We start from the raw sequence: 27,121 nt of genomic DNA, 5'->3' as shown, positions 1-27,121 counted from the left end.
AGTAAATTTAAAAGTAAAAATATGCAATCGCAATTAATTGAAAATTAATCACACATTTTTAGGTGTTCAAAATGTACCTTAAAGGGAGATTTGTCAGGTATTTAATAATTATTATGTGTAATAAGTTCCAGACAAAGCCAGACTGCCTTCTTCATTGTTGGGCATTGCACAAATTAGGAGAAATTTAACAAATGATGTGCTAGTTAGTTGTAAAAATACACTAGAAGATTAGAAAATAATGGTGCATCACTACCTTTAACTTGCACTCACCAGTACTGGTGGTGTATTTCTTTTATATCTACAGTTGGTATCGAATTTCAATTTCAGTCACGGTCAAAATTATCAACATAAAACGACTATTAGGCTCGTTTTGTCTTCTGTTATCGTCTCAGTTCTGTCGAAGAAGTATTTTCATAGTGTTCCATAGTATTTGATAGTATCGGGTGACTGTGGAGAGCTGTGGACAAGTTTATACAAGAGCATAAACAAAATACAAAAGTTTGGATGCAGTTTTCAGCCAGTAGTAACACTGGTTTGGTGGGGGCGTGCAAGCAAAATGTCGCTGCATGCAAGATGTGAGCTGCAAAATGTTGCTGAAATACGCTTTTGAGCAGCTCTGCTCACATCCCTCGCACTGGCAGCGCGAGTGCTTTCAATGAAACTGTCGGCTGTCGATCGACAGACGGTTTATTGGCAACAATTTTAACAACTGATTAATAATTAAGATTATATGAAGAAAAAATGCCGAATATTAGCTGGTGCCAGCCTCTCAAATTTGAGGATTTGTTTCTTTCTTCTCCTGTTATATAATTGTATTTGAATATATTTAGGTTTTGGATTGAAAAAACAATGAATTTGAAGATGAAGGGCTTTTGTTGACTGACTAATTGATTTATCCACAGAAATAATAAGTAAATGAATCAATAATGGAAATAATTGGTGCCTTAACAGTTTATCTCTCTCACAATGCTGCTTGCCGGTTGTACTGACCACCAGTCAGTCATTCAGTATTTCTGTCCAGCAGTCAGTCAGACTGTGTGTTTGGCTCCGAGGAGAGTGCAGCATTGCGGTCTTCCTAAATAGTGGTTGGCTTCGCTCCGCTGACAAAACATGTCGCCTTGGCCGGCGGTCGTGTACTACTCAACCACAGGGTGTGTGTGTCTGTGTGTGTGTGTGTGTGTGTTTCTGTCTGTTAGCGGACAAATCAGCCCATTTTTATTCAAACTGTGGCTTCTAATTTGCAATGCAAGCAAGTTATTAATAATTTCATTGTGGGAAGAACTGGCATTTGTCCACAGGGACCGCCAAAATAAATGCAAAATTAAAGTTCCTCGTAGTAGCTTTAAATAAATATACGAAAAGCAGAACTTGAAACCACAGTCAGCAATGTCGTGAAATTTAATGTTTAAACGTAGTGAAGTTTAATCATGACAGAACACGCCTTCACAATAAAAGATAATTGTGGCTGATCTCGAAATAACAGGATAATAACAGTAGACTGTTTATTTAACACACAGAAACCTGATAATGTAAATATTTGTCCAGAGCTCATCTCTCTCCCGGATATCGGTTATGTTCATTCACTGTTTGTTGGCTTCAAATGCAGCTGTTCCTGCTGTTAACGGTCAACAATTTGACGCTTTTATGAATCACAGAACTGAGCATTAGTCAAAGTGGGAAAACACCTCTGTGAATTTCTAGTCCTGCATAATTATTGTCTTCTTTCACATGACAAATCTGCTGATGGTTGTTGTACCTGTACTTTTGGGTTGTCCCAAGGGGAATCAAGTTTTTTCTGCAAGGGTGTAAAATGAGCGGTTACGTTACTCATTTATGTAATTGTCAATTCACTCCGAGAAAAGATGGCAAGTATCCTTTGTGCCCACAGAAATACTAGATTCTACCTTTCGTGTTTTTCGTAAAACTTTTGTCTTATTTTGGTGAATACACATCTTCAAAACTCCACACCTTCAATTTGTAACGCAGGCTTTACAACAAACGTTGCGTTAAGTGTCCAAGCTGAGGCAGAAATAACCCTCATGACATCATCTGACAGACCAACTGTTTTCTTACTGTTTTCTGAAGTTTAGTCATACTCGTACTTGATGTGTAAGATTGGTATTTAAAAAATTATGTAAAAAAAAGTACAATAGTATGATTCTTGTAGATCTGTTTTAGAGAGTTTTAAATGCTGATTGCACTTATAGTATACTCTATAGCAGTCATTCCTGTGGGTCGCAGGAGATTTTATTAGAGTCGCCAAATAGATTTGATGAATTTCTTCCATAGTCTTATTTAACATTTATATCTGCAGTGCACCTTTGAGCCACATGCGGGAGCCTGAATGTCCGTATTGTTCTGATGATTGTAGCCTTGGATTTAATATGAAAGGCTAGCGTCTCCAATGCTGAGGGGCACTGACCAAGTGGCGGTATTTGACGAGTTTAGAGTGAGAATGTGTTGTTTTATGTTTTCAATAACGCGTGCATAAAACCAAGTTGTGATTTATTAAACGTATATCTCTTCGAAATGGCTGGTTTACCTGTTTAAGATAATATAAGGCGATGCAGAAATGGCAGTAAAAGTGGTCAAGAACATTCATTTACACACAAATTTGCTCTTCTCACGATTTATAGATTGGGTCACGATGGTTTGTCATTTTAGAAAAGTGAGTCCACAGAAAAAAACATTGAGGAAACGCTGCTCTGTAGCATCTCCCAAAGTTCAGTGTCTTTGGACACATTTCTGTTGCATTGTGTTGCCTTCAAGTCATGTCAGAAATGTCAGAATTAAGTTGGATCACACATGAACCAGCTAACAAAGTAGTTCGATGGGAGGTGGCGTGTGAGGGACTTGAATGTTTGTCTTTAACATTACTGGAAATGGGAGGAGCCGCTCTATTTCCAACTGATAACTCAAACCTAACATCTGTCTGCCAAGTTTTTGTGAAAAAAAAAACAGCCTTTTTTTTTCTCTGCTGGCCCAAATTTGGGGCTTAATAAGTCTCAGCTGTTCTGAGGTCGCAGACATTAACAATGTGTTTACTACAGGAATTCATACCGACGATGACGACAAAAATCCGATAAATGTGATGATCTACAGTAATATAAATTTGAGTGAGTATGTGTTTGGGGGCGTTGCCCATTGTGAATTCCCCCCATTTCTCATAATGAGACTGTAAGAATACACCTACTCCACCCACGTATGCCTGCCTGTTGCCAAGCAACACCGGGGCTAAAAGTTAGAGATGAAACACCAGAAACACCACCCAGAAATGGATTGTGTGTGGGTGCGTGTGTCTGTGTGTGTGTGTGTGAACCAGAGAAAGTGTGTTCTCATTATTGCTGTCATATAGGCAGGATCACACCTTTTACTTTCTGTGCTTCTGAGCATTTTCTCAGGATTTCACTCAAGTTGACCTCGGTGTTTATCGGCTCATTTGAACTCATCGTCTGTTACACTTTCACATAATAATTTAAAATTTTTTTAATATTTGTGCTGTTTTGTGGATTTAAAAAAACAAATCCATTTCACCTTGAATTTTGCAGCATTGATTATTATTATTATTCTTTTTTTTTACATCTGATTTGCTTTCTTTACATTCACATCAAATACCAAAAAATCTGTTTCTTCTTTGTTTAAAAAACAGAAATTGAAATTAGTTATTTCAGTGCTTACACTTTAATTGAAGGTCCTACTCTGTTCAGTATACTTCAACTAATAACCATGCTTTTACATTGACTGTTTTTTTTTCTTCTGCCCTTTAGTGCTGCCTTCATTTATTTCATCATTTCCCTCTTTCAAAGTTCATGTAACGCTCCTGCTCTTCTTACAGTTCACACTCCTAAACTCTCAGATATCTTTCTTCAAAATATTCAGTCTCTAGTCTCTGACTCGAAACGGCCTTAGATATTCATAACGCTTCAAAACACATAACAAGATACTGACTCCTGTCAGTCGAGAGGAAATGGCATCAGTACAGTGATAGCTCGAATTTTAGCTGGTGTATTTTTTTTTTCAAGCTTGTGGCTCAGTGGTTTTAGTGCAGTAAACCAACAATGCAAATTAGTACTGCACCTTGACTCCTCAATCGTCTCAACTCTTTCAACAGTTCTTAGTTAAGAATAAATTTAGAGAGTAAATTTAAGACAGAATGTTCTTTTTTTTCAATCCACCAGCACCAAAATAATTGTTACACATTTATTTTATTTTGAATCTTTTTTTTTTTTTTTTTTTTTAAATTCTTTAAATGGACTGGTTTACTCCATGCATGGCATGTACCTTGTGGCAAATCACACAGTTAAGGTTTATTTTTTAATTCAGCAAAATAAATCAGTCCACTTTTCAACTTCTGCTTACATATCTACAGCCTGCAGTCACCAAACATCAGTTAAATCAGCTGTTAAATTAAAGTTTCCTTTTAAATCCTCCTACAGAAGCTAATCCCTTTTAGCCTCATATGATCTACTTCTGTCCCAGTATATTAAGATATCAATTCAGCTGCTAAATATTACACATTCTGGTTTATGTTGAAATCCAGCAGCCACTCTGTTATGTCTTATACATGCCAACATTTAGTTAAAAAAAACAATTGGTACAACTGATGAATTAACAATATTTACTTAATTTTCTTTTAAATTCCCACAGCTGCCAGAGGAGGCAGCCCACCTCTTACGCCCACCTCTGGCCTAAATGTGCACATCTGTAATTTTCAGAAGAAAGCCTTTGCTGAGAACATTTTTTGCATTGTTTCCTGACATTAGTTTCGTGCACGCTGCTGTTTGCCAGCCAGTCAGCAGGTGTAGGGTGGAGACGCTTCTCAGACCGGCGGTTGACGCTCTGTCTCAACCGTCCTCCTGATATTACGTGGAACTATAATGTCACGCACTCGGTGTTGAATGAGCACGACCTGTGTGTGCGTGTCTGTGTGTGTAAGGTCAAGAGTGATAGACGGGAAAAGGCCCATCACCTTCTTTTTCTCACGCACACATCCTGATTACATAGATAGAGTTGTCATAATTAGACAGAAGCTGAAAGCCACTTATAAATCCTAAAATATAAAAAAAATAACATAGAAATAAAAGAATATATATTTTAAACTCAACCTAACCTTAAAGCTTAAACAATATTTTTCTACCAAACAACCTGAAGACAGCTGCATTAACTGTTTTCATGTTAATGAATATGTTAAGTATAGTTTCTGTTTTACAGCCGAGCCAGACAAAACATCTGTCACCTTCCGCCCCGCTCACTGCAAAACTGCAAAAATATTTATCTTGAAACATGAATCAGTCTGGAGGTGAGATCAAATTCTTATTTGTCTTTAAACAGGTGAACGTTTGCTGAACTTTGACAGGTTTCTAGTGAAGCCAAAGTAAAATGTAAACAGAGGAAATCACTATTAGGTTTCTTTAAACAGACCGATTTGCATTAGAAGTTCAACTACCTCACCTGCACATTTTTCATAATAAAAATGACAATAAACAAAATAATTAGTGATTAGATTAAATTATTAATATGTACATTTTAAGTACTTTTTTATAATTTAAACTAAAAGAGGGAAACTGTCATTTAAGTCACTGTGAGTAGGAATTCACATCTGATGCTCAATACTAGAACATGTTGATAACCTGGTCCAGGTTGTTTTTAAATGCTTCTGGCCTTTAACCTGTTTTTAAAAAAAAATTAATATGGTTTTTAAAGGAAATTATCTTGACCTCAGCTGTCATATCATATCAATTTCAGCATGAGATACCTGTGTATTTAATTTTCAAGAGCACGGAGGGAGGTCTAAATAACAATATCTGTACACCAACCAACTATTCAAATAAGTACTGTATGTAAAATATAGAAATAATACTTTTGAAAATACGTTAAACAATTATCAGGGTGTCTCCAAGTCCTGGAAAGGTCTTAAAATGTGTGAAATTCATTATCTTAATTCAAAGCTATGGTTCTGATTACAGTAACAAGCAGCATTTTACTGCCAAATTGAATTTTAAAGGTCTTAAACATGTTGTGGTTTCTTGAAGTTCCTTCTTCTGATGCCAGATTAAACCACTCACGTTGAATTCTGCATCCTCTAACAGGCTTTTATTTTCTAAACCTTTTTATTTATTTATTCATTATTCATTCATTCAACTATATTTGGGGCATTTCATGTCTCTATTACAGTGGTTCCCAAACGTGGGCCCGGGCCCCCCTTTGGGGGGCGCCAAAGATCACAGGGCCAGGATTTGTCTGCTCTGAGGTTGTCAAAATTAGATTTGCAAATGTATAAGTACAATCATAATAACACACGTACTGAATAATTTATACAAAAGACTGTATATAAAACTATTTAAAAATATATATTTTTGCTACTTAGGAGGCCACATTCTGTTTAAACTCGGTATTTCGGTATATATTATTAGTAGAATTAAAAAGCCAAAATTTATTGAAAAAAGATGGATGTAATCATTTCCAAAATTCTCAACATATTTTTATCTAACGAAATATTCTGCTTCAATCCATATTTGTTGGCATTTAGCCTTTCAAATTTAGTTTAGTTATTCCAGCATTTAAGGACTACACCACCACAAAGTTCACAAAGTTGGAGGCCTTGACAGACACTGATTTTTTTTCTCAAATCGAAGCAGCAGAGGCTGAAATATCCTGACTTTTAGTCCTTACTAATGATAAAGCTCCAAAAACACTGGATCCTACATTTCCCATAATGCCACTCTAGTGTGTCTTTCATTTGACTCTTCCTGCTCGTGTTTTTCTGACGTTTTTACGTTAAAAGAAAGTCCTAAATCTAAGTACTGTAGCTCAAAACGTGCAGGCTCCCTGAATGTCACTAAATTATCGGTGTTCTCTCTGCAAATCACACGACTCCGGAAGGTCGAGAAAGTCACTGCTCGTAACGAACGATTTGCGGTCATGGCCTCTCAGCGGTGGGCGGGGTCAGTCACAGGAGGCCATCATAGCCACACACACACATCCTGAAACTACAAACTGTCAGAGTGAAAGTTAAAAATTCGAATCCTGTCAACGACGAACACAAAAACATTCAACTGTCACTCTCTTCAGAACTGAACACATTCACACTGCTACTCTCTCTGGTTCTCACCACAGCAGTGGTATTACTGTAGTGTCTGATGTGGTCTCTCTCACCTCATGTAACCATCTCTTTTCCTCTTTTCTCTCCACCATGCCTCCATCTTTGTCTTTTTATCTTTTCTTTAATCTCTCTTTTTTTGACGTTCATTTTCTACCTCTTTCCTCTTTACATGCTCTTGCCTTTCCTCCTCTCGTTTTCTTCTTTCCTTTCCTTCCCTCTGCTGTTTTTGAACTTACTCATTTCCTCCTCTTCTCTCTACCATTTTTAAAGTCTTAGTTGTTTCTCATCTCCTTTTGGTTCTTATTTGCTCTTCTTTCTTTCTTTCTTTTCCTCGCTTTCTTTTTCTATCTTCTCCTCCTCCTATCCATATCACTCTCTTTCCCTCCAATCCTCTCTATTTCTGTGCTGTCTTTTTGTCTACCGTCTTTTCATTCTTCAATCCTTTCTTCTCTCCCATTTTATGCTTTTTCTAATCTAAATTAAAAAAAAAAAAAAAAACAGTGGGCTACCTCAGGGGTCTGAAAAGTGAAGCCAATGCTGAAGTGCCTTAAACTTGCATTCTTTCTAACAGCCAGCAGGGGGCGACTCCTCTGGTTGCAAAAAGAAGTCTGATTGTATAGAAGTCTGTGAGAAAATGACTGTACTTCTCACTTGATTTATTACCTCAGTAAATATAGAAAACATGAGTTTACGGTCTATCGCTAGTTTCAAGTCTTCTTCAATACAGCATGATGTTCATTTAGTAAATTATGGTCCCATTTAGAGTCAAATATACCGTAAAGCAGGGTATGCTTTAGGGCTTGGCTACCTTGTGATTGACAGGTCGCTACCACGGTGTTGTCCGATCTGGGAGTTGTCCATGTTTTCGTCTTAGAACTTTAACCCTTTCACCGTCTTTTTTCAGTTCATGAAAGTTAATTATAACCTTTTTGGTCACCTAAAAATGTCTGGTTGCAAAAAAACAACATGCCGACTGCCAAAAAAACATGATGGCGATGGCTAAAAAGCCAAACTCAAGGCTTCAAAACGGTAGTCCACAAACCAAGTTCTAGTCTATGAAAAAAAATAACAATTTACAGTAAAATAATAATAATTTTATAGACATACATAAAATATTGAGATAAGGGAAAAATAAAAGAACAGAAAACAGAATAAACTAGAAGGGCACTCAAAGAGCGCAGACCTCTGCCAAGGCCTTTTCCATAAGTGAAAATTTGGATCCGCTCCAAAATGTAATTGGTTCTTCTTTGGCCCACGCTTCACCCTTCCACCAAGTTTCATGAAAATCGGGCCTGTATTGTCTCCGTAATCCTGCTGACAATCAAACAAACAAACCAACAAACCGAAAGGAACACATATAGCAAACAAGAAAACATGGCACAGCATAGTTAAGCTGTTTGAATTAGAAGTAGGCCTTTCCGTAAAAGTGAGTTTTAAGAAATTATTTAAAAGATGCTTCTAGCTAATTATCATGAATTAATTATCTCTCTCTCCTCTCTCTCTCTCCATCCAGGTGAGCAGAAACGTAACCAGGTGGTGATTCACGGTATCGAACCGCTGCTGGAGACGCCTCTGCAGTGGCTCAGCGAACACCTCAGCCACCCCGACAACTTCCTGCACATCTGCGTCATCCCCGTCCCCTCTGACTGAGGCCACGCCTACCGCACTTCACTGTCACCGTGACGACCGACCTGCCGACCCGCCAGCCGGCTGGGTAACTCCGGAAGCGGTAGCGCTAAACGGTGGGAACTCTGAACTAACAGACTCTTTAACAAGAAGAGCAGAATCTTATTGATGAAGATGAACAAAAGGATGTGAAGGAGGTAGTTAACAAACCTCCGGTTCCATCTTGTTGTCTATTTATATTTCTACTTCTCCTACCACCACCACTACTACTACTACAGTACTCCTCCTTTCCCCTCAGAAAACTTGTTTATAGGACGAAAGGATGAGAAGATCTTCTCTTCCTCCTCTGGCTGAATGAGCAGCTCCTCTCCGAACAAACAAACATCTCCATGGGAGGAGAGGAGGTGAACGGATCCCTTGTTTTTTCCATCCTGCCATACATCTTTCCTCCTTGTCTAGCCCAAGATAAAGACTGACCTGTCGACAGGGAGACACGATTGTTTGGGATTTGGGGAGAGGCGTATCTAGTCCTGCTGAAGTTGCCTTAGTTGCCACGTACATGCATTTTCACCGCCATCCTCGTCGTCCCTGCAGAAAACGTCTGGACACACACTGAGTTTACATCACAGCCTGCAAACATTTTATATTGTCATCTCCAAAAACTCTCCAGGAACTTCTGGTGCTCTGTTTTTGACTTTTCTTACAGAAGATTTCTTGTTGGTTAGGATGAGCTGTTTTGGAGCTCTGAGGGCAGTGACCGACACGTTTGATTTCCAATGATCCCAGCACACCAGAGGCCTGTACTACAAAGCAGGATTTGCGGTTAGCGACGTAACTTCGGGGTTTACTCTGGGTTTTCAGTCCTACGACGGTGGTTCACTTCTTACCGGGGTAGAGATCGCCATGGTAACTTATGCTGAACACCTAACCTGCTCCGGAGCAGGTTATTTTCGAGATAAGAGATCAACTCGTATAAAGCACACGCCTACTGGCCAATCAGAGCTCGATGCGCATATCGTATGATAATATTACACAAATATGAAGAAGTTAAAGTCATAATCCAGTCTAAAGCAACACAGTTTAAACTAACAAGTGCAGGAAGGACAGCTGGCTGTATACTGTAGGTGCTTACCACTTTGAACCATGTTTTTATGTTTATTTGTTTTACTTGCTCTCAAGTATGTTTCACACCGCCGGAGTTGTGGACGCAGCTGAAAGAAGGCTGAAATAGTCATAAAAGCCACGTCATTGTCAAAGGGAGTAATGTATTGTAATCTATTCTTCCATTCTGTTTTGAAAGCGGCCAATATTACTGCCCCATCTAGACAAATATATCTGACTTTTGAGTATTAAATTAATAAGTCTGTTAATTTACGCATTCACACATTGGCAGTTTTTTCTTTTGCCAGCTCTCCTTCCTGCATTTGGCACCTTCAATTCTGTTACTATTAGTCTGGATTATGGGTTATTTTCGTATTTGTCTGATAATATAGTTTGCTCTTTGTTTGTAAAATGGGCAGCCCTGCAGACAGTAGACTTGTCCATGTTTGTGATTGGTCACATGCTGCAAACACCGCCCCTTTGAACGCGCTCTTAGCCAGATTGAGAAATCCTGGGTTGATTTAACCGATGCGTAGATCTTAGCGGGATCACAGTTGTTTGGGTTAGTTAAGCCAGATAACGAGAAGATGTCCTGGGTATGTTGAACTCGCTTCGTAGTACAGGCCTCTGGTGTCTGGTTTGGATTGAGCACCTGGTACCACTGTTGAGATAAGCATGTCATATTTTTTTTAAGTTATTAGAAAAGGCAACTTAACAAGCAGACAAATGTGTGCTCATCTGGTACTGTTCCTGAATTAGCATTAAATTGCAGCTTTAACTCAAAAACAGCATAACTGCATTTTTGTTTATTTTCATTTATCATCTTCATTTTAAAGAGAAATCTCAGTTTCATTGTTGAAATAAACTGGAATTGTCCTTTAATGATTACATGCTCCTCTATCTGTGATACGTCAGACCGGCAATACGTCATCCAGAGTTAGCTCTCATGACAACGCCCCCTTTTGGGGGAAAACAATTCCATGTCCCTCATAGACGGGAACAGAAGAAGTTGAAACTTCTACTTTAAGCAAACTTGTAATAGTAATAACGCTCGGCCGAAGAGTTGCTGTGTAGTTGGTTGCACCATCAATAAATCCAAAAAAGCTGATCTCCGCAGTAATACAGTCATACATTAACGTTATAGCAGCATCAGACTGTCGTCTCCAACTAAATCTTAGTATATAGATCAAACAGTTGGCTATTAACAGTTTGGTTATTTACAGACAACACTGAGCCTAACGGGATTCAATCATATAGGTAGAGATTTCTGGATAAACAATATCCGGCCACTGTGTTGGACGGGGGAAGACTAATATAAAGGGACATGGCGGCGATCAACCTTCATTTATTAAGGTATCGCAAACGCTCAGGTTCAGGCAAGGTCGCTAAATAATTATTTTACATGCGTAATTTTGCGTATAAACAAATGTTTGTATAACAAGAGATGAATGCATATGATCTTATCAAAACTACAATCCAAAAATACGTCAAATTGCATTGAAGTCTATGGGCTCTTCGGTTTTCTTTCCCCCAAAAGGGGAATGTGTGTGCCGGTCTGATGTATGGGATCTGTCAAAACAAATGGATGAACTTAAGGTGTCATGATGTTCTTTGTTTTTAACTTTGTTGTTTCGCTATCTTTGCAGAAGACAGATGGAGATACAGGATTTTCACGGGGTGTCTTTTGAGAGTGAACCAGCTATTTTTATGAGACTAAAACAAAGGGGGGGTTATGGGAAAAAAAGAAAGACTCCACATGTGTTTTCAATAGCAGGTGTTGATTTCTCTCCATCAATACAACACAGTTTAACTGTTTTACTGTCTGTTTTTGTCAGGTTTGGCTCGAGCCTCTTTGTCTGCAGCCAAACTTAAATGAGCATCTGGTTTTGTTTCATTTTTAAGAACTCGGCTTCGATAATGAGACAGCAGGCGCGATTAGCATCAAGTCTGCAGGCTTTTGGAGGGGGCACAGTTGTTTGACATGTCCTTCATGTGCTTTCATTGTCAGATTTGAGTTTGTGGACGGAAACAAAACTGGCAAAATCATACCTGGCTTTTGACAGAACACCAGCTGTAGTTGAGGGCTGCCCAGATTGGATTACTTTACTATTGAGACCAAAATGAATCAGTGTGTTTTTAACAAAGTTTGCAGCGTATATCAACATCTTGTCTTCTTTTTGTTTTTTTGTTTTTTACATCTGTTCATACTGAAATAAAATTACTCTGTTATCCAGAAGGACTTCAAATAAAAGCGATTCAAATATTTAATTGTCAGGGAATCTAGTTATTGATTGTGAAGACAAAAACTGTATAATATGTACTTAAACACATTTCACAGAACCACCACCAGAAGCATTTTACTTTTCCGTTCACAGTCAAAGACACCTTTCTGTTTAAAAAGTCAAGTTGGCAGAACTCTCCTTAATCACATGGAAGTAGCTTTCATATACATTATATATACAGTATGTTAGTGGAACTCATGTCGGCTTCTCTAAACTGGGAGAATATCGACCGCCATCTAAGTTACTGTATGTAACATTAATACACTGACTATAAGGATGTATATATACATATGTCACTACGTCATCATGCAGAAACCTACGTCAGATCACATGGGGAAAAGTTTTTAGAAGAGCTTGAAGGGAAAATATCATTTTGACACTAAAACATACAAACTGGGGCCAACATTTTAATGTTTGGATTTGAATACATAAGAAACACCGCTGGAAAGCTACAGGATGATATAAAAACCTAAAAAAAAAACTAAAATAATGGACCCATCCTTTAAATGTTATGATGCTATTGACTTACAAACTATATATATATATATAATAATTTCTGGTCGTGATTAGCTGGATGGTGAATGTGTCTGTTCAATAACACTCTATAATAACCATCATTTATAAATGGTAAATTGATACTTAATTAAACTTAGTTAATAGTTATGTTAATGTTGACAACCAACAAAATTATAGTTAATGTTCACTAATTATTTGTAATTTTATAATTTGTTATTTTAACAGTTTATTGTTGCACATATAGCATTTTTTATACTAATATATATATATATATATATAAGTATTTGTTAATGATTAAGATATAATTTGTAAACATGAAATAATTGTTTGTAAAACATATAAACTTTACATAGACAGATATTTGTAACTTTGCTAATGGTTAATAATTGGTTTGTAAAACCATCTATAAACATTATTTGGATGATTATTATAAAGTTGCAACTGAAGATTATAATACCTTGTTAAATAGTTAATAATTGGTTTATGTAATGTTTATAGATGTTATACAAACAATTTCTTAAAGGTTTACAAATCATTTGGTAATTATTAACAAATACTATTTTATAATGTGTACAACAATAAACTGTTTATAAATACTAATGTAATCAGAATGTAATTGTTATTCAAATCACACAAACTAATGATAAAATAACATAAATTATATTATTACTAATAATTGTTAAACATTATTAAGTATCATTTTGTTGTTTGTTGACAGTAAAATCATTTATAAATGATGGTTATTACGATGTGTTACAGTCTGTTCTTTGGAGTTTGAACCAACAGACAAAGTCCGCTTCCTTCCCCTCTGGTGTTTTACCGTCTTTTCACTTTATCCATCTCATAAAGTACATCTCTCTCTTATGTGTTTTACTGCTGACACTCGCCCTCCCTCTCTCTCTTCATCTCTCCTGGTTAATTATCTGTTGGCATTCCACCAGCTGCTAATGAGACCACTAAACTGTGCTGTCAGACAGGCCTCAGGCTGCCTGTGTGTGTGTGTGTGTGTGTGTAGGTATGTGTGTGTACGAGTGTGTTTGTCTCGATGTGAGCAAGCTCAGTTTCGCGGAATCAAACTGTACAGCAGTGTGAGTGTGTGATTTGTGTGTGTGCATAATTACAGACATCATTTATAGCCCCCCTGCAGGTGTGTGTGTGTACGAATTCTCACACACTCGTCTCTTGTCACACTGCCAGTCTGCTAATTCAAAGTGTGTGTGTGTGTGTGTGTGTGTGTATATATATGTTGGGTGAGTGATGTCACACATCATGTCATCACGTCAGGCTTCCTCACCGCTTATGCTGCCGCCAAGCATGATGGGACGGCGGGGTTTATGGTGTTGAGTCAAGAGCTCGGCGTGGGGTACGGTATGTGTTTGTTTGTGTGTGTGTGAGTGTGTGTGTGTGTGTGTGTGTGTGTTTGTATACACACTGCAGCTCTAGACGCAGTGATGAAGAGTCTGTCTCACTCTGTCATCTCGCTGACACACACTTTTTTATGGGATTTCCCGAGCCTTTCTTCCGACCCCTGAACTGTACGCCACACTGAGGAGAGAGTGAGATGCTCAGTGAGGTGTTTGGATGGAATGAGTCAAAGGTAAATTGTTTGCAGGGATGCATTTGCTCTCTCCCTGAGTGTCTGTGTTGAAAAGCCGACATACGTTGGTTCATCAGACTGACCAGTTTCTAGCAAAAAAAGATCAGAATTATTGTACAGTGTTTTAGAACACACTATGTTATGTCGTCTTAGTAAGTCAGCGGGTTCCCAAACTGGAGGTAGGACTGTCATTAACCAGTGCAGTACTGCGCTATTGACAAGCCACCCGCCATATCAGGTAGGTTTAAACCAGGTGCAACCATTGAAGCCAATGCCAAAGTGCCTTAAACTTGCATTCTTTCTAATATCCAGCAGGGGGCGCCTCCTCCGGTTGCAAAAAGAAGTCTGATTGTATAGAAGTCTATGAGAAAATGACCCTACTTCTCACTTGATTTATTACCTCAGTAAACATTGTAAACATGAGTTTATGGTCTCATTTGCTAATTTCAAGTCTTCTTCAATACAGCATGATGTTCATTTAGTAAATTATGGTCCAATTTAGAGTCAAATAGACCATAAAGCAGGGTATGCTTTAGGGCATGGCTACCTTGTGATTGACAGGTCGCTACCACGGCGTTGTCCGGTCTGGGAGTTGTCTGTGTTTTCGTCTTAGAACTTTTTACCCGTTCACCTTCTGTTTTCAGTTTATGAAAATTAATCATAAAATTTCAGTCACCAAAACATGTCTTATTCAGTGTTCGGTTGTACTCAGCTCCACCCTCTCGTGTCACTTCTGGTTGCAAAAAAACAACATGGAGACGGCCAAAATGCCGAACTTGAGGCTTCAAAACCGTCGTCCACAAACCAATGGGTGACGTGACCACGTCACCTTTTCATATAGACTACAGTCTTTGGTTCAAACAACAGAGGGGACAGTTGTTTAGTTTGTGTCAGAGTGTAATTAGTTTCAGGAAGGTTTTCATCAACAGTTTGTTTGCGTCTCCATAACAACTGCAAACTGTTTGTTCCAAGAATAGACAAAACTTTACCGGACAACTGATTTCCTGCAGATTCCGTGAAACCATCTCTCTCATACACACACTTTTACCATCAGCTCAGACCGCAAACTATGCCCTCCAACTTTACTCAATCCCCTACTGTCCTGCCTGATTCCGTGAAACCACAGTCTCTCTCTCTCTCTCACACACACACACACACGCACACACACACACACACGCACACACACACACACACACACACACACACACACACACACACACTCGCACGCACGCACGCACACGCACACACCTTCTTCTGCTTTTAATGCGTCTCAGGGGGCTCTGCTGTGTATCAGACCGAGATCAAGAAGATCAACAGATGAGAGTGATTAGTGATGAAGAGGAAGTCATGAGTGTGTTCCCCCTCCGAAGCCGCACACAAACACACGCAGATAACACAACGCAGACTGGGACTGAGGGAACATGTGCGACGAGTGAAAATGACAACATACTGTAAGAGTGTTCCTGCTGTTAAAACATCTGAAATGTTAATATGATGATACACAGTACAGGAAGGAGAGAGATGAAAAACAAAAGTAGAGTAATGGAGAGAAAATAAATTAGTGTTAATAACTATAACTATAACATCTTTGTCTAGACATGCTTGTTTACATGTAGTGTAACAAATAAATCACACTCATGTACCCAGAGTAAGTATTCAGGCTGTTTCCAGGCCTTTAATGTGTTTTAAAATTATGACATTTAACATTTTGTACCCTAATTTTCTCTTTGAAGTTTCTCTGAAGTAGCTTTAAAAGTGGAAAACAAAACCCCTTTCCATCACTGTGGACTTCTTTCTTTCGTTTTTCCGTCTTTGTTTGTAAAATTGGTTTTAAATTCATTTCCAGAAAGCATTACAAAATTTGTCAAAACATTTAGTTTTGTGAAACTAAACTGCACTGATGTCCCCGATGAACCCATTTGGGCCTTGAGACTAAATGAAACATGAATCAATGTCAGTCATCACATTCAGATGTCAAGAATCCACATCTAGTTCCTATGAGTGGGTGTGCACCCGATTTGACTGTTATCAGCTAATTAAATCTGCAGTATTGGTCGTTATAAGCATCATAGATGTAGCTCAATAGGGGCCTACTACGTCATAAAAGTGAAAAAGAAACTGAGGAGCAACACCTTCTAACACACTGTAAAACTGAACGAAACGTTACATTTTGAACACAGACAAAAAGGCTTCTTTAGCTTTAGGCAACAAAACCACTAAGTTAAGTTTAGGGAAAAATATTGTGTTTGTTGCAAAAAAGTCTTTTGCAAAAACGTTTTTTTTCTAGTAAATTTTCAACTTAATTTTTGAATGTACAACTTTTTCCCCATAACATTTCAACTTCAATCTCTAAATCCCAGATTTTAACATTTTAGAAGAGTGATGGTAATACTTGATGGCCATACGTTTGGATAGGTCTGTCAATGTTAACACGATAATAACGCATTAACGCAAATTTATTTTAACGTAATTGATTTCTTATAGGCAGTATTGTGATTTTTCATTTGTAGTGGGCTCAGTTTCCAAGCTAGAGTGAAGATACTGGTAACATATGAAACTAGAAAAGCTAAGGAATCCATTGGTACCCACCATGTGGCGAAGGAGGCTAAATAACTTACGCTAAACTTTGGTGAAGAAAAACTGGCATGCTCATTTTCAAAGGTGTCCCTTGACCTCTGACCTCAAGATATGTGAATGAAAATGGGTTCTATGGGTACCCACGAGTCTCTCCTTTGCAGACATGCCCACTTCATGATAATCCCAAGCTGTTTTGGTGCAAGTCATAGTCAAGTCAGCACACTGACACAATGAAAACTGTTGTTCCCTGTTGGGCTTGAGTTTGCCATCTTTATCTTTATGCTAAATGCAGTACCTGTGAGGGTTTCTGGACAATATTTGTCATTGTTTTGTGTTGTTAATTGATTTCCAGTAATGAATTACATTACATTACATATATTTCCAAAAAGCAAGCATATTTGCACATTCCCATTTTAATAAGAGTATTAAATACTTGACAAATCTCCCTTTAAGGTACATTTTGAACGGATAACAAATGTGTGATTAATTTGCGATTAATGTGCGATTAACTATGGAAACTCATGCGATTAATAACAGTTAAATATTTTGCATCGGCAGTTGGTGGCTGTTTGGTTTCCTCTTCAGCTCTAAAATCTACCGTTCCAAGTCGTGTTGAACTGAGAGGTAACCTGGATAATGAGAGGGATTAGTTGTTAAACAATTTACTGGCAGTCCAGCTTTTCTTTTCTTCCTGTCACTGCAGTAAACACAAGCAGGCTTCATGCTGTGGCTCCTCGCCTTTCACTTATAGATCCTCATTAAGCTGTTCAAATGTGTCACACTAATGTTTAATATTAGAGACGTTTGTATGTTTTCTAGTCGTTTTGTGTGTTTTTACTTGTTCAATTATCTTAAAAGTCTCTCAGGAACAGTGAATGGTACAGTACGGGCTATTTTTGGTTATCAAAAGTGTTTTGAACCAGCAAAATACCAGGCCGTTCTCATACATTATTCATAGATATTCCTGTGAAGATGGAAGCTTATTTTGAAAACAAAACAAACAATTGAGCCGAAAAACATTGTGACGTCTAGGATTAAACTGGGATAAATTTGGTTAAAAAGTGAACGTTTCAACAGTGTTTCAATGACTATATTTCAAATAGATAGGAACCATTCATATTTAAATATAGTGGTGAAATACTGTTGAAACAATGGCATTACGGATAAATGTGAACTAAATGTAAAAGAAAATTCAATCAAATTTGGCACAGTTTTAATGTCAGAGTCAGATTCTGTCTCAAGCCCACATGTTGTACATTTTAAGATAATTGATTTTTAATGTAAGAGGAGTTCAGTATCATTTCTGTCTCAACATGATTTTTTGTGTTTCACACTGAAAAAAACAATCACGTTTTGATTAGTCACTAAACAGATATCACTCCATCGTACCAGTGGTTACATTGGTTACACTATTAAGATTAATTGTAATGGCTCATGGACAAATCTAAGTTTGTTAAAGTCTGTAGTACAGCCCTCGGTCTGTAAACCGAAAGTTGAAGATACCCATCAAACGTTCTTACATGTTACAATAATGTGTATGCAGTCATTTTAACTGCTGATCGATGAGATCTCAGTCAGGAAAGAGTTTTTCTTTTCTTCCAGTAAAACCAGTAAACAATCAGCAAACCAGAAGTGTGTTTCTTTGTGTCTGTTCCTGGCAGTGTGACACACAAACACCAACCCTCCCCTCTGTGGTTCTGTCTCTCTTCTCTCTCAGCGGATGGAGGGATGGACGTCCATTTTTTAACAAGAGCGACGGTCTTTGAAGTCTGTAATGATTCAAAGGACACAGTTCACTCTCTCCCCCTCTCTCCGTTTCTCACCGCTCACACACGCACGCTCATATGACACATTAAATGTCTGTTGTCTTTCTTTAACGCTCTTCTTTTTCTTGTAAAAAAGTGCAATCACTCCCTCTCTCGCTCTTCCATGTCTCTTTGTCTTCCTCTCCATCTGTCCTCCTCACTTTCTTCTTCTCTCACTCAAAGAAAAAATTTCCCCTTTGCAATAAAGCCCCTAAACCGCCCAACTTCCCCTCCAGCCTCATAGACACGAGTGCACAAGTGGTCAAAAGTTTGTGGAATTCCAACACGGCAGTCTCACGGCAGTCCGTGAAATAGTTACAAAATGTAATCTATTTGATTCATCTACATAGACACGAATTTCCCATTATTTTCGTGACGCTCAGCATGACTTTCAACAACATATTTTTCATGCGTTTTCCTACGAATGTCCAGCAACACATGATGCACATGTCAATTTCAACTCCAGCCATCAACCTTCAACCATCGACTTGGTTAGGATTAGACAACAAAACTACTTAGTTAAGTTTAGGAAAGGATGACGGTCTGGGTTAAAATAACACCGGAAGTTCTGTAACTCCAGTACGGAAGTCACGTGACAAAAAAATCAACGTTGAGTTCTGGTTTCACACATGACACGAACTCCTGAGTTTTTAGACCAAAACATCCACCACAACCTTCTCCCTCTGTGGCGTTTGCCGTCCTTTATACGTAACGTGACTTACAAAATAATCAATAGCGGTCTCGAACACGGGTCTCCTGGTTAAAAGTCCTGTGTTTGTTGGCGTATAATTATCACAACATTACACATACATTACAGGCTTTTTATACTACGTCACTAACTCTTACTGTAGCATGTATACGCGGATGCGTTTACATTGCAGTCAGTACAGGAGACATGCCGTACAAATGACACGCAGAAATCAAGAAAGGTGTATTTATTGTACGTTAAATGCCTCGGGCATTATCGTGACATTTGTACACCTTTTCATGTGAATGGGCTGGTTGAAACAGGAAAAGGAAGAACTTCCGAAAGAGCTCTGAATGCTGCAACATTAAGATGTCCCCTCATTGGTGCTAAGAAACCTCGGCCAAAGTATGAAAAATTCAAGCCAAGACACACACGGGTGTCCACATACCAACATTGCATGATTGAATGCATGTACATAGAAACTCAACACACGCACGTAATCAGGGGGTCAGAACAACAAAACAACCGAAACGCTCTCTCTTTTTCCTGGAGGTGCTCTGTCGTTTCCAGTCAAACACACACACACACACACACACAGAGACCAACCTGTTATTAACCCTGCCGCCCTTTAATAGGCAGGTGCTGAAGAGAGCGAGACGGACTCACAGATAGAGAGAATGACAGGAGGATGTGGATGATGGGGTCTGGCGAGCCTTAACACTTTGATCTCACACACACACACACACACACACACACACACACACACACACACACACACACACACACACACACACACACACACACACACGCACACACACACACACACACACACACACAGACTATTATTAATAAGCACTGTGTCCCTTTCCGCCGTAGCCTTAGGATTAGGACATGAAGTTCGCTATCTGGGTGTGAGTGTGTTGCTGAGCGGCTCCTGACTGGCTGGTATTTGTCTCGAACTAAGCGCGTGTTCAGACCGACATTAGCGCTTGTTTAGCATTTCTCAGGCCCGAACCAATCGACTTACATTGAGATGACATCATGACAACATTTATAATACAGCAATAAGTAAGAGCAATAATGGATCAATGTGTCTTTTACAGTTTTGCTCTACAGGTGAAATGTTTTTGTTGACTCAATCTGCAGCTTTGAGCTCTATTAACACGTTCATGTGGATTGTCTGAAAAGTTGTGATTGGACCTCCAAAACAGAGCATTTAATGTCTATTTCCATGCAAAAAAAAACAACCCAATATATGATGGTGATAAACTGCCTTGAAATTAATAACCATCATACAAAAGAATTATGAGAAGACACAAGGAAAAATTATAATTTTCTTATCTCTGCCTGGCGTAAACCTGTGTGGAGATAATGTGTTTGGTCGTGTATGTGCATACATCTGTCTGTCCACAGCTAATCTTACATTCTACTGGACCCAGTAGTATGATATTGATACTGATATTTTTTATGACTGCATGCTCAATGACCTCTCGTGGTTGTGGTGACTCACAATTTTTGAAAAACCTATTTTAATGACTTTTTTATACCGTCATTAACCGACTCCTCACTCCTCTTAACCGGTAGGTAGGGGCCGAAAGTGATCAACAACTGCTTCAGTATTTATTTGGACAGGGACAGTGCACAGCTTCTGTACCAGACTTAGCTATGAGCTCATTTCCATCTGTAGCAAAAGGCATTTCCAGCAATCGGCTGGTGCAGAATACCTGCAGGTTAATTCCACACCTGATAATTTATGATCCACGAAAGTTAGGCACGACACGAGATGAATAAATCCCTGTTTTTGTTATCTTCGCCGCCATCTTGATTGTAAGGGAGCCGGAAGGAACAACTGAGTGAGATTCAACTCTTCTTTGTTTTGGAGAGGATAGGGAGACACACCTGGCGGAGATCTGCACTCTACTGAGGATGTTTTTCTTTATTTAAAAAAAGTTTTGTATTTAATTACCATCATTATTCCTTTTAAACAGATAAGAGAAGAAAGAACTCCATGTTCACTGAGCACAGCAGTGTTGTTTTTCTTCACCTAATAAAGAAAGGAAGGGGCTTGCTTTTTGTCTCTGTATGACCCCAACAGGTGGTTGCACTCAAGCACTGTGACTCAACCACCTTTAATTTGTTGTGCAGAAGCACAAATATTTAAAAGTACAATTTAATGCTGCGTGAAGACAGTTTATTTCACTCATTATTGAGATAACACTGTTTCCTGGGATGACATAATGTTGCATAACTCACTCAAGAAAACAAAGAGGAGCGAATACAGGACTTAATTTAAGAGAATGCGATAGAAAACAAACTACACATTAATGTGTATGCAACATTGCTGTTGTCAGTGACACATGACTGCATTGAAAATGCGCTGTGACGTTGGTTTATAGTGCAGCAAAGAAACCAAACATAACCAAAGCAAACAAAAGCCAGAGGCAGAGTGGCTGCTGGTTTAAGTACTATCAGACCAGGACAGCTGAATTTCCCTGAGGACCTGACTCCGACCTCCAGACACCTGCAGGAAGAGCCTGTCCATGAGGGTCGAAACAATAATCAAGCTATGAAATGTTCACAGTAGCACAATATGTACAGTGTGTTATATATGAACATTGCTGCAATGGAAGGATATAAATGAATGCCACTGTTCATAAACCTGGTTACTGTAAAACCCACATGTGTAATAATGTCTGAGACGACCAACTCTTAGTAGCAGTGAGCTAGTTAACGATAAGCATTTAAATTACGATTTTGTGGCTGCCAAAAGCAAAGCCACCCCCCCCCACCCCTGTGTTCCAGTAACCACATAAAAAACTTCCTGGGTGACCAGGTCAACACGGTGCAGAAAACAGCAAACAGCAGCAGGAATGATGTGTTCGACATGTGGACGGTCTCCAGGAAGAGACGCCGGCTGCTGCGGTTTGAAGACGAAGAGAAGAAGAACAAGGCTCCACATGTGTGAAGATACAGGAGGGGTCAGAAAGGAGGGGGATGCTGAGATGGAGGCTCTCTGCTGAGTCACTTCAGTCATCCTCCACACATGTGTGAGTGTGTGACACAGAAACAGATCATTAAGAACGCAAACCTCCACCAAGGCCATGACCTATCTCGCAACATTAACGAAAGTGAAAAATTATTTGTGTATCCACCGTAATGGGTTTTTCCAAAGTCCATGCTGCACCCTTCCACCAAGTTTTATGAAAATCAGCCCTCTGGTTTTTCTGTTATCCTACTGACAGACAAACAAACCAAACTTAAAACATAACCTCCTTTGCAGAGGTATTTAGGAAGTGTGTGCATGTTTGTAAGGCAGACAAATATGAAAAACTTGAAGACAAGTGTGTGTGTGTGTGTGTATTTGTATATACAATATATATTTTAGACCCCACCCCGACCTCCTCCCTACGCGACGTTGGTCGCTCTTTATATTTCCTTGTTGACAATTACGTTAATTACACACAAACTGATTTCATGGGCTATACGCAAATTACAAAGCCTTACATTTCGTAGGTATAGCTACGGACAGTGTTTGAGACCAGCCTGAAACAACATGTCCTCATACAACGCTTCGTACAGTTATGATATCTTATGAAAAGTTATTTCTCATTTTTCATATACTCATTACATGCATGCAGTCTTTTCAAAATACAGGAAACAACTTGGTTAGGGTTTAGGCAACAAATCTACTTAGTTAGGTTTAGGAAAAGATCAAGGTTAGGGTTAAAATAAGACCGGAAGTGACGTACGTGACAAATCAATAAACGTTGAACAACAGAAACGCTGCTGGGTCTTTGTAGTAATCTCTTACAGGTGCCCTTTGGATCCTTCAGATGCACTGTGCTTATTCAGTCTTGTGAAGGGCTCATTGCATGGGTAGAATATGGTCTCAAAAAAGTATAAAATGCAAGTTTCCACACACTGAAGAGTTTGTACAAAATTAAAATGCCTTTATTTTACACGGCAATAATTGTTTAAAGTGACCAAGACGTTCCGACCGACATGGGTCTTCTTCAGGGTCATTGTTATTTTTGAAGGAGACTTGCATTGTATACCATACAATGAGCCCTTCACAAGAATGAATAAAATCAACATTGACTTCTGTTTCACATGGGACACAAACAGCGGTCTCCTGGGGGAAATTCCATCCACCCTGACCTCCTCGCTCTTTATACTTCCTCGCACATGATTACATGGATTACTTTATTTGATGGAATATAAATGAATTACAGTGCCTTACTTTTTGTAGGTGTAGCTATGAGCGATGGATGAGAACAGCCTGCTATAAAGTACATCACCGTCGTCCAAGACTGACATGAAAATTGCCTTCACAACACTGGGAAAGACGTGGGAAAGATGGTTTTATTTCTGTAAAAATAAAACTGTTAATAACAGCAATTTGGATTGAAATCAGGATTGCGAGTGTCTTCAGGTTTCCTTAATTTAGGAGCCTTTTGAAAGAGGAAACCAAAACAATAAGAATATTAAGTGTTATTATGATTGTTAAAGAGAAAAGCTGTGCTATATATACATATATATCCAGGCTCAGATTCCCCATCAGAGAGAAGAAGGACTGTCTGGTAGTTTCCTCTTCTTGTTTGCATCGTCATCTGTTGAACTGAGATGACACAAATGATGCAGGAGTGTCTGTGTTTATGGAATTGTTTCATTTCTCATGTATGTGTGTGTGGGCGTGAGCTTGTGTGTATGTGTGTGTATGTGTGTGTGTGTGTTTTTAATAATATCCATGCAGAGTGTGTATGTTGAAAGATGGCGGGGGGGGGGGGGTGTTGGGTTAATAGCCGGCTGTTTTTATGAGCCACATGTTACAGAGCAGCTTATGAACTATATTATACACACCCTCACTTCCTGTCCTATGCTGTAGGAGATGCCCCTTTCTGTTGTTTACACACACACACACACACACACACACACACAAACACACAAACACACGTACACACACGTTAGGTGAAAGGTTTTCATATTTCACGCCTAATGTTTTGCTGCATAACAAAGCTGTGAACAACATATAGACTTGTGGGACTATCACCATGGCAACTCAAAATCATACATCCACATTTATTTGCAGTATTACAATACGTCAACATGTATTCATGTTCATTATCATTCGGTATACTGACCTCAGGTCAGATCTGGTGTCAGCTGTGATGTGACTGATCACCATTGAATTATTTTTTGGCAGATGTTATGAGCACCCAGGTGTCAGTAGCCAACAATATTTGCACCCGGGACGGAATAGCCAATGTGGCTATTTACACACGAGTCTATATGGCATGGCAGACACAAGCACCCAGGTGCCAACAATGCTATTTGCATCCGACCCGGGCACACATTACTGTATGTTTTATATGTACTGTATGTATATTTTTCCTAAACCTAACCAAGTAGTTTTGTTGCCTAAACCTAACATAACTGCGACTGAAAACTGAAAATAATAAAAATAAAAAACAGCAAATAGTAAGTCAACTAAGTGCAAAATAGGCATCTCTTAGGACTCAAACCCTGATCTCCCGGGTGATAGTCCTGAATTTGACACATTATTCCACCACAACCTAGTTCTTATGCATACTTTGTCATTCTTTATTTTACTACTACTACTACTACTACTAAATCTTTCTGCCAGAAAGTAGCATATTCAACTTGGTCGGGTGTAAATAGCTGAATAGCTGCCGTGTGACTGTTCATCACCTGGGTGCAAATTACGCAATTTAAAAAAAATCAACATCATTATAAAATTCAGTGTTTCCACCATCACTCACATTCATTCACCATGTAGTCCACATATAGAATGCATTTCTAAGAAGATACAGCAGCGCATTTACATTCTTCATAGATTCATATCTTTAGGAGTCAGCAGCCGGATCGTTTTTCTATTTTTTAAATCGGTGATTCAGAGTGTTATGCCTGGCTCAGCAGCCTATCTCTGAATCTTAAAACTAAAGTATACTCAAACCCAAATTTGTACAAAGATAATTGACCAACCTGTGGCACACTCCTCTCAAGTAACTCACAACAAGCGCACGCTCAGACTTGCTAACAGTATCTCCTCTGATTCTGATTTAGAGTCTCTCCATTTAAACGCAACAGGGGGAGGAATTTATACATCAGTCTATCCTGTTGCTAAAATCTGTGTGCTGCTAACTAAGATCGTAATCCAGAGGATATATTGTGATATTTTGAGTGTGACTATTGGGATTGTGGTACTTTATGCGACGGGCGTGACAAAGTTTCTGTAATTTACGCTCTGGGAATGAGAACGGGTTGCCAAAATATTGGACACATTACATTTTTGACCTGATGATGGCGCATGACAAAAAGTTAGAGAATCAATAAAGTTATTATCAATATACAATATACAAATACCACATACAGTATGGCAAAAATGGCTGTTGTTAAAAGGTTTCTTGTGACATAGACCAGAGAAAAGAAATCATGTCCAACATCTTTATGTCCTCAATAAAGACAAAGAGGAACCATCAGCTGAGGAAGCAAAGCTCTTATTGGTGACAGGCTTTATGGGAAATGTGGTCTTAATTTGGAGGATTTGGCTCCAATCGTCTCCATCGTGCTCTCATTTGTTTAGAATATTTTTGAGGAGGTACTGCAGTCAATTTTATGATGACATCTTGATGTTTGATAGTGCAACTTCCACCTCTTTAAACAGCCTCTCTCTGACTCTCTCTTATCCAATCAAAAATCTTCGACAAATCTGCACAACACCAAAAACCGAGTTTTGGGAGGAAAAAGTGAATTTCGGGGAAATGGGATGACGGCGGTGGGGGGTGATTGGTGTGAGTCACCCGTCCTGACCAATGACCCTCCTCTGTTGCGTCTGAGCGACGCGATGATGGCCTGCAGCGCGTTTACGGTAAAACAGCCGCCGGGGACGCAGCTGGGTTTCCGAAAACGTCTTTAGTCACCCTGGAGTGCAGCTTGGACGAGATGGAGACTATGTTTGTGTGTGTGTTTGTGTGGGTGTTGAAGGGTTTGTTTATTTTGTGGTTTCGCTATGATAGAAACTAATTCAAGGGAAACTGCCACAAGATCTCCCGAGAGACAAATGATGAATCATTAAATGGAGACATGAAAGAATGTTTAAATGTTTAATATGTGTCTGTATTGTATGTATAACTACTGCTTGTGTTTTTCTGTGTTTGGAAATACACATGCTTTTATTTGTAACTGTACAGTAAGTGCATGTGCGTTTCCTGGTTTCCTTGTGTGTGTTTATGCTTTTCTTAATAAGTGCATGTGTGTTTGCGAATGAGAATGTGTGTGGGCGTGGGTGTGTGTGTGTCTGTGCGCATAAATCATGAGTATCTTCTCTGAAACGATGCCAGCAGTGCTGTTGCTGTTTAGTGTCAACTCTCCGCTGCAGCCTCACAGTCTGAAGAGGCATCCTGAGGAGAGAAGTCTTTGTCGAGGAGAAATGTCCGTCTGATGGCGGAGTTAAATGATACGGAGAACGGAACCTGCCAAAATAGAAAATAAATAAATAAATAAATAAATGACTCGATTAAATAAATGAATATGTCATTAAATGTAGCAAAAATAATATTAAAAAATAAATGTGGGACATTAATAGATACCTCTGTTTTAATTTACTTCTTTATTTATTTATCTTTGTATTTATTTTTATACATTTTTAAATGTATGTTGTTAATCATGTGATTATTTTATTTATTTTTGCACTTATTTTTTTATTTATTTTATATTCATTTTTAAATGTATGTATTTACTCATGTATTTATTTATGCACAATTTTCCCTTTGCATTTCACCCCTTATTTATTTCCATGAACTTATT

At 38.7% G+C, this 27,121-nt stretch overlaps 2 protein-coding genes across 3 annotated transcripts in view; one reads left to right on the top strand and one right to left on the bottom strand.

Moving 5' to 3' along the window:
* atg5 (ATG5 autophagy related 5 homolog (S. cerevisiae)) overlaps window positions 1-12,097 on the top strand; it is a 43,189-nt gene extending 31,092 nt beyond the window's left edge. For both annotated transcript variants that reach the window (XM_074653033.1, XM_074653034.1), the window contains exon 8: window positions 8,616-12,097. In XM_074653033.1, coding sequence (XP_074509134.1) covers window positions 8,616-8,752 — 137 coding nt within the window. In that variant the 3' untranslated portion in view covers window positions 8,753-12,097. The remainder of the gene's footprint in view (window positions 1-8,615) is intronic.
* Window positions 1-27,121, bottom strand: part of s100a1 (S100 calcium binding protein A1) — a 356,523-nt gene that overhangs the window by 144,331 nt on the left and 185,071 nt on the right. The gene's annotated exons all lie outside the window — the stretch shown is intronic.

This window comes from Sebastes fasciatus, chromosome 12 (assembly GCF_043250625.1).
Source record: "Sebastes fasciatus isolate fSebFas1 chromosome 12, fSebFas1.pri, whole genome shotgun sequence".
In the NCBI taxonomy this organism is placed as follows: Eukaryota; Metazoa; Chordata; class Actinopteri; order Perciformes; family Sebastidae; genus Sebastes; species Sebastes fasciatus.
Note: the sequence above shows the minus strand (reverse complement) of the source record. Positions and strands in the feature narration are given on the sequence as shown.